The sequence below is a fragment of the Anser brachyrhynchus genome (assembly GCF_964034855.1).
Source record: "Anser brachyrhynchus genome assembly, chromosome: 16".
Lineage (NCBI taxonomy): Eukaryota > Metazoa > Chordata > Aves > Anseriformes > Anatidae > Anser > Anser brachyrhynchus.
In genome coordinates, this window is record NC_137734.1 from 16571684 (window position 1) to 16579848 (window position 8165).

General features: G+C 49.6%; 1 protein-coding gene across 4 annotated transcripts in view; it reads left to right on the top strand.

The window, feature by feature from the left end:
- LOC308178702 (uncharacterized protein) overlaps positions 1 to 8165 on the top strand; it is a 48751-nt gene that overhangs the window by 20596 nt on the left and 19990 nt on the right. For 3 of the 4 annotated variants that reach the window (XM_080557696.1, XM_080557697.1, XM_080557698.1), the window contains exons 11-13: positions 922 to 1210; positions 6641 to 6735; positions 7819 to 8107. In XM_080557696.1, coding sequence (XP_080413822.1) covers positions 922 to 1210; positions 6641 to 6735; positions 7819 to 8107 — 673 coding nt within the window. The remainder of the gene's footprint in view (positions 1 to 921; positions 1211 to 6640; positions 6736 to 7818; positions 8108 to 8165) is intronic. The other variant, XM_080557699.1, reaches the window with a different exon arrangement.

Here is an 8165-nt window from a genome sequence, read left to right on the forward strand (position 1 = left end):
AAAATGTTGCGTATTATAGTCTTCTATGTTTAGCATGTACTTCCTTAATCTCATTATCTCCTTAAGAGTTAACTTTAATGTTTATTTTATAAGGAATGAAGAAAAAGGTTTCACTTTGGGCACGGCAGACTTCAAGATTCTGTTCTGATGCGCAAAGAGGGTTTGTCACAGCCTGGGTATGCTGCTTTTGTTCAGAACTAAGGCATGTAGGCCCAACTTTTCCAGTGTGCTCCAGGCACCTGGCAGGACCCCCTGGGGCAGGACAGCCCAGCCGTGAGCTTGAGAGAGCTGGGCCATGGACGTCGTGGGTGTGGAACTTCTCAGGGGCACAGGTATGGTGGAACCAAAAGAGAGTGTTCAGCTCCAGGGGAAGAGAGAGAAGTCCACCCTGTGGCACTTGGGACTCCTGGACTCGCACATCCAGCACCTCGCTCAGGACCAAGCATGGGGACGCAGCTCCTTGGGAAGCCAAGGACAGGGACCGTGACCACATGGCAGCCCTGTGCTGTCAGGGGCAGTGCATATTGTGACCCAGAGTGGTGCTAGGCAACCGCCATGTCCCACTGCAGGGCTGACAGGCACAGCCTCAGTCAGCCCCAAGGCAGAGCTGGCCCCAGCCCAGACGTGCGGCTCCCAACAGGGTCCTGGGGCACCAGTGCAGGTGGGCTCGAGCTGGATGGTCTTTAAGGTCCCTTCCAACCCCAGGCATTGTAGGATTCTATGAGGGAGGCAGTGCACAGGGAAAATGGGGTGGGGTGCTGATGTCTGAAAAAAGCAAAGAAACAACAAAACTAAGAGGAGGATTCAAACTAACAAAAGTGGTAGGACTGAAGGAAAGACCAAAGAAAGAAAAGGTCATAATGAAAAGAAACAACCAGACAAAAGAAAATGAAACAAAGACTGTCTATTCCATTGCTGCAGGGTTGGGAACGTACACCGATGGACACAAAGGAATTAGAGCAACAGCCTTGGAGGAGTTTGAGGCAGCAAGCCGAGGTTTCAGCTGTGTTCGGAGAATGCCAAAAGGAAAGGCTCAAAGAGATGCTTGGAAAGAGCCTTAAGGGTCAAACAGGAGCAGACCTCAACAAATGGAGAAAAAAGTGGGGAACCTCCGTGCAATTTGAGGTAATCCGTGAGAGCTACAGGACATGCAGACACAGGCAGGTAACAAATACCAGACAGGTAAGCTGCTTTTCAAGAACTAACGCAGGTAAGGCAAAATTTTCCCTAAGTACAATGTGGTGGAGGCAAAGGTAGCTAGCGGGCATGTACCAACGTCCAAATTAGCCAGAATTCTCTGTTACCTAGCCTAGAGGATCCGGGTTTAGGATCCTCAAAGAAAAAATCTCTCTTGGAGGAAGCCAAATCTTTTTTCTAGAAGCATGCCGAGGTGAGGAGGGAAGGGTAGCTACCAGACATACAGTTATGCATAAACTTGGCCAAACTTGTGGTGTCCCTACCCTGAAGGGCTTTGCAGCTGGTACCCAGAGCTAAATGTGTGTCAGGCAGAATCCCATACATTTTGAGAAACTTTTGTGGAGGAAGCGATGGTTGCTAGCAGGCATGCAGCTACGTCCAAAGTAGGGCCAAAGTTGAGAGAGACGTAACGTGGAGGGGTCTTCAGCTGGTATTGACAAGCACTTGTTTATTTGGAGCTAGCCCAGAAGTTTTGGAGAACAAGATGAGGGAAGGGAAGTGAAGGTACCCAGGCAGGTACCTCCGTCGGAAATTGGGCAAAGTTGTCAGGTACCTAGCCTGAAGCGATCTGAGGGCAGGATCCCAAAGGAAATCTGTATGTGGAGGTAGCCACAAGGTTTTGGCAAACCAGATCAGCCAGAGGCAAGAGAAGCCTCTTGGCATGCACCTCCGTCGAAAATTGGCCCAAGTTCTCAGGTACCTAGCCTGAAGGGTTCTGCGGACCGAATCCACAAGTCCCTCTCTCTCTGGAAGAGGCCAAAACATTTCAGAAAGTATGCCTGGGAGGAGGAACGGGTAGCTACTGGGCATGCACAAATTCCCAATTTGGCCAAAATTCCTATAGCCACCCCAGACGGGTACGCTGCTTTTGTCCAGAACTAACGCAGGGAGGCGAAACGTTTTCCTAAGTACAACCTGGCGGAGGCAAAGTATTCTACCGGGCATGTACCAACCTCCAAAGTCGCCCAAATTCTCTGTTACCTAGCCCAGGGGAATCCGAGTTTAGGATCCCCAAAGAAAAAATCTCTCTTGGAGGAAGCCAAATCTTTTTTCTAGAAGCATGCCGAGGTGAGAAGGCAAGGGTAGGTACCAGGCATAGAGTTATGCATAAAGTTGGCCAAACTTGTGGTGTCCCTACCCTGAAGGGCTTTGCAGCTGGTACCCAGAGGTAAATCTCTCCCAGGAATAATCCCAAACATATTGAGAGGCTTTTGTGGAGGAAGCGATGGTTGCTAGCAGGCATGCAGCTAGGTCCAAAGTAGGGCCAAAGTTGAGAGAGACGTAACGTGGAGGGGTCTTCAGCTGGTATTGACAAGCAGTTGTTTATTTGGAGCTAGCCCAGAAGTTTTGGAAAACAAGATGAGCGAAGAGAAGTGAAGGTACCCAGGCAGGTACCTCCGTCGGAAATTGGGCAAAGTTGTCAGGTACCTAGCCTGAAGCGATCTGAGGGCAGGATCCCAAAGTAAATCTGTATGTGGAGGTAGCCACAAGGTTTTGGCAAACCAGATCAGCCAGAGGCAAGAGAAGCCTCTTGGCATGCACCTCTGTCGAAAATTGGCCCAAGTTCTCAGGTACCTAGCCTGAAGGGTTCTGCGGACCGAATCCACAAGTCCCTCTCTCTCTGGAAGAGGCTCAAAACATTTCAGAAAGTATGCCTGGGAGGAGGAATGGGTAGCTACTGGGCATGCGTATAATTCCCAATTTGGCCAAAATTCAGGTAGCTACCCCAGACGGGTACGGTGCTTTTATCCAGAACTGCCGCAGGGAGGCGAAACTTTTTCAAAAGTACAATGTGGCGGAGGCAAAGGTAGCTAGCAGGCATGTAAAAACCTCCAAACTATCCCAAATTCTCTGTTACCTAGCCCAGGGGAATCCGAGTTTAGGATCCCCAAAGAAAAAATTTCTGTTGGAGGAAGCCAAATCTTTTGCAGAAGCATGCCGAGGTGAGAAGGCAAGGGTAGCTACCAGGCATACAGTTATGCATAAACTTGGCCAAACTTGTGGTGTCCGTACCCTGAAGGGCTTTGCAGCTGGTACCCAGAGCTAAATCTCTCCCAGGAATAATCCCAAACATTTTGAGAAGCTTTTGTGGAGGAAGCGATGGTTGCTAGCAGGCATGCAGCTACGTCCAAAGTAGGGCCAAAGTTGAGAGAGACGTAACGTGGAGGGGTCTTCAGCTGGTATTGAGAAGCAGTTGTGTATTTGGAGCTAGCCCAGAAGTTTTGGAAAAAAAGATGAGGGAAGAGAAGTGAAGGTACCCAGGCAGGTACCTTCGTCCCAAATTGGGCAAAGTTGTCAGGTACCTACGCTGAAGCGATCTGAGGGCAGGATCCCAAAGTAAACCTGTATGTGGAGGTAGCCACAAGGTTTTGGCAAAGCAGATCAGCCAGAGGCAAGAGAAGCCTCTTGGCATGCACCTCCGTCGAAAATTGGCCCAAGTTCTCAGGTACCTAGCCTGAAGGGTTCTGCGGACCGAATCCACAAGTCCCTCTCTCTCTGGAAGAGGCCAAAAACATTTCAGAAAGTATGCCTGGGAGGAGGAACGGGTAGCTACTGGGCATGCGCATAATTCCCAATTTGGCCGAAATTTAGGTAGCTACCCTAGACGGGTACGCTGCTTTTATCAAGAACTGCCGCAGGGAGGCGAAACTTTTTCAAAAGTACAATGTGGCGGAGGCAAAGGTTGCTAGCGGGCATGTAAAAACCTCCAAACTATCCCAAATTCTCTGTTACCTAGCTCAGAGGTATCCGAGTTTAGGATCCCCAAAGAAGAAATCTCTGTTGGAGGAAGCCAAATCTTTTGCAGAAGCATGCCGAGGTGAGAAGGCAAGGGTAGCTACCAGGCATACAGTTATGCATAAAGTTGGCCAAACTTGTGGTGTCCCTACCCTGAAGGGCTTTGCAGCTGGTACCCAGAGCTAAATGTGTGTCAGGCAGAATCCCATACATTTTGAGAGGCTTTTGTGGAGGAAGCGATCGTTGCTAGCAGGCATGGAGCTACGTCCAAAGTAGGGCCAAAGTTGAGAGAGACGTAACGTGGAGGGGTCTTCAGCTGGTATTGACAAGCAGTTGTGTATTTGGAGCTAGCCCAAAAGTTTTGGAAAACAAGATGAGCGAAGGGAAGTGAAGGTACCCAGGGAGGTACCCCCGTCGGAAATTGGGAAAGTTGTCAGGTACCTAGCCTGAAGCGATCTGAGGGCAGGATCCCAAAGGAAATCTGTATGTGGAGGTAGCCACAAGGTTTTGGCAAACCAGATCAGCCAGAGGCAAGAGAAGCCTCTTGGCATGCCCCTCCGTCAAAAATTGGCCCAAGTTCTCGGGTACCTATCCTGAAGGGTTCTGCGGACCGAATCCACAAGTCCCTCTCTCTCTGGAAGAGGCCAAAACATTTCAGAAAGTATGCCTGGGAGGAGGAACGGGTAGCTACGGGGCATGCGCATAATTCCAAATTTGGCCAAAATTCCGGTAGCTACCCCAGACGGGTACGCTGCTTTTGTCCAGAACTGCCGCAGGGAGGCGAAACGTTTTCCGAAGTACAATCTGGCGGAGGCAAAGTATGCTACGGGGCATGTACCAACCTCCAAATTAGCCCAAATTCTCTGTTACCTAGCCCAGAGGTATCCGAGTTTAGGATCCCCAAAGAAAAAATCTCTGTTGGAGGAAGCCAAATCTTTTTTCTAGAAGCATGCCAAGGTGAGAAGGCAAGGGTAGCTACCAGGCATACACTTCCCTGTAAACTTGACCGAACTTGTGGTGTCCCTACCCTGAAGGGCTTTGCAGCTGGTACCCAGAGCTAGATGTATCTCAGGCAGAATCCCATACATATTGAGAGGCTTTTGTGGAGGAAGCAAAGGTAGCTAGCAGGCATGCAGCTACGTCCAAAGTAGGGCCAAAGTTGAGAGAGACGTAACGTGGAGGGGTCTTCAGCTGGTATTGACAAGCAGTTGTGTATTTGGAGCTAGCCCAAAAGTTTTGGAAAACAAGATGAGCGAAGGCTAGTGAAGGTACCCAGGCAGGTACCTCCATCGGAAATTGGGCAAAGTTGTCAGGTACCTAGCCTGAAGCGATCTGAGGGCAGGATCCCAAAGGAAATCTGTATGTGGAGGTAGCCACAAGGTTTTGGCAAAGCAGATCAGCCAGAGGCAAGAGAAGCCTCTTGGCATGCCCCTCCGTCAAAAATTGGCCCAAGTTCTCGGGTACCTATCCTGAAGGGTTCTGCGGACCGAATCCACCAGTCCCTCTCTCTCTGGAAGAGGCCAAAACATTTCAGAAAGTATGCCTGGGAGGAGGAACGGGTAGCTACTGGGCACGCACATAATTCCCAATTTGGCCAAAATTCCGGTTGCTACCCCAGACGGGTACGCTGCTTTTGTCCAGAACTAACGCAGGGAGGCGAAACGTTTTCCTAAGTACAATCTTAAGTACAGTTTCCTTAAGTACAATCCTTACAGTTCCTTACAGTTTCCTTAAGTACAATCTTGGCGGAGGCAAAGTATTCTACCGGCCATGTACCAACCTCCAAAGTAGCCCAAATTCTCTGTTACCTAGCCCAGGGGAATCCGAGTTTAGGATCCCCAAAGAAAAAATCTCTCTTGGAGGAAGCCAAATCTTTTTTCTAGAAGCATGCCGAGGTGAGGAGGGAAGGGTAGCTACCAGGCATACAGTTATGCATAAACTTGGCCAAACTTGTGGTGTCCCTACCCTGAAGGGCTTTGCAGCTGGTACCCAGAGCTAAATGTGTGTCAGGCAGAATCCCATACATTTTGAGAAGCTTTTGTGGAGGAAGCAAAGGTAGCTAGCAGGCATGCAGCTACGTCCAAAGTAGGGCCAAAGTTGAGAGAGACGTAACGTGGAGGGGTCTTCAGCTGGTATTGACAAGCAGTTGTGTTTTGGAGCTAGCCCAAAAGTTTTGGAAAACAAGATGAGCGAAGGGAAGTGAAGGTACCCAGGCAGGTACCTCGGTCCCTAATTGGGCAAAGTTTTCAGGTACCTCCCCTGAAGCGATCTGAGGGCAGGATCCCAAAGTAAATCTGTATGTGGAGGTAGCCACAAGGTTTTGGCAAACCAGATCTTCCAGCTGTGTGGCATCCAGGGCAGCTGTGTGGCATCCATAGCACAGGCAGTTTGTATGTGGTCTTGGAGACTAGCTACGTGTGTCTTTATGCTGTCTGGGAGGCTACAGATAAGGGGGAGTTAACCTTGCCAGATCAATCAGGGCTAGCCTTGGGGATCTCCGGAAGAGATCCTTCTCCTGCATTGCTTGTATGCATGCTGGTTTTTGAACAGATGCAGCCAAATGGGAGAACCCTGAGGTCTTCATGACAAGGGATTGTCCTCTTTCCTGTGGGTCTATTCCACTGACCTGATAGGCAGCTAAAATGAATCTATGCCCCTAACCTCTAGGCAGTTAATATGTTTATTTAACGTATAAATGCTATCGCAGGTATTCCTCACCAAAGTGAAGGTGAAGGTGCAGAGCTTACCAAGGAGGTGTCCCTGTCTTGGTGGAGAAGGAGCACAGAACATCGCCTGCCTCTTGTAGGTTTTCAATTTTTCTTCTGCCCCCCAACCCCCCAGCTCTCCCTTTTTTCCTCACTCTAGGGTTTTGCTGTCATTAACTTTTTTACCACTACCTCCTAACACTTTTATATCCTAAGCTTATCTGTCCCACCCTGGGATGACAATGAGCATATTTTGGGCAAAATGTTGCGTATTATAGTCTTCTATGTTTAGCATGTACTTCCTTAATCTCATTATCTCCTTAAGAGTTAACTTTAATGTTTATTTTATAAGGAATGAAGAAAAAGGTTTCACTTTGGGCACGGCAGACTTCAAGATTCTGTTCTGATGCGCAAAGAGGGTTTGTCACAGCCTGGGTATGCTGCTTTTGTTCAGAACTAAGGCATGTAGGCCCAACTTTTCCAGTGTGCTCCAGGCACCTGGCAGGACCCCCTGGGGCAGGACAGCCCAGCCGTGAGCTTGAGAGAGCTGGGCCATGGACGTCGTGGGTGTGGAACTTCTCAGGGGCACAGGTATGGTGGAACCAAAAGAGAGTGTTCAGCTCCAGGGGAAGAGAGAGAAGTCCACCCTGTGGCACTTGGGACTCCTGGACTCGCACATCCAGCACCTCGCTCAGGACCAAGCATGGGGACGCAGCTCCTTGGGAAGCCAAGGACAGGGACCGTGACCACATGGCAGCCCTGTGCTGTCAGGGGCAGTGCATATTGTGACCCAGAGTGGTGCTAGGCAACCGCCATGTCCCACTGCAGGGCTGACAGGCACAGCCTCAGTCAGCCCCAAGGCAGAGCTGGCCCCAGCCCAGACGTGCGGCTCCCAACAGGGTCCTGGGGCACCAGTGCAGGTGGGCTCGAGCTGGATGGTCTTTAAGGTCCCTTCCAACCCCAGGCATTGTAGGATTCTATGAGGGAGGCAGTGCACAGGGAAAATGGGGTGGGGTGCTGATGTCTGAAAAAAGCAAAGAAACAACAAAACTAAGAGGAGGATTCAAACTAACAAAAGTGGTAGGACTGAAGGAAAGACCAAAGAAAGAAAAGGTCATAATGAAAAGAAACAACCAGACAAAAGAAAATGAAACAAAGACTGTCTATTCCATTGCTGCAGGGTTGGGAACGTACACCGATGGACACAAAGGAATTAGAGCAACAGCCTTGGAGGAGTTTGAGGCAGCAAGCCGAGGTTTCAGCTGTGTTCGGAGAATGCCAAAAGGAAAGGCTCAAAGAGATGCTTGGAAAGAGCCTTAAGGGTCAAACAGGAGCAGACCTCAACAAATGGAGAAAAAAGTGGGGAACCTCCGTGCAATTTGAGGTAATCCGTGAGAGCTACAGGACATGCAGACACAGGCAGGTAACAAATACCAGACAGGTAAGCTGCTTTTCAAGAACTAACGCAGGTAAGGCAAAATTTTCCCTAAGTACAATGTGGTGGAGGCAAAGGTAGCTAGCGGGCAT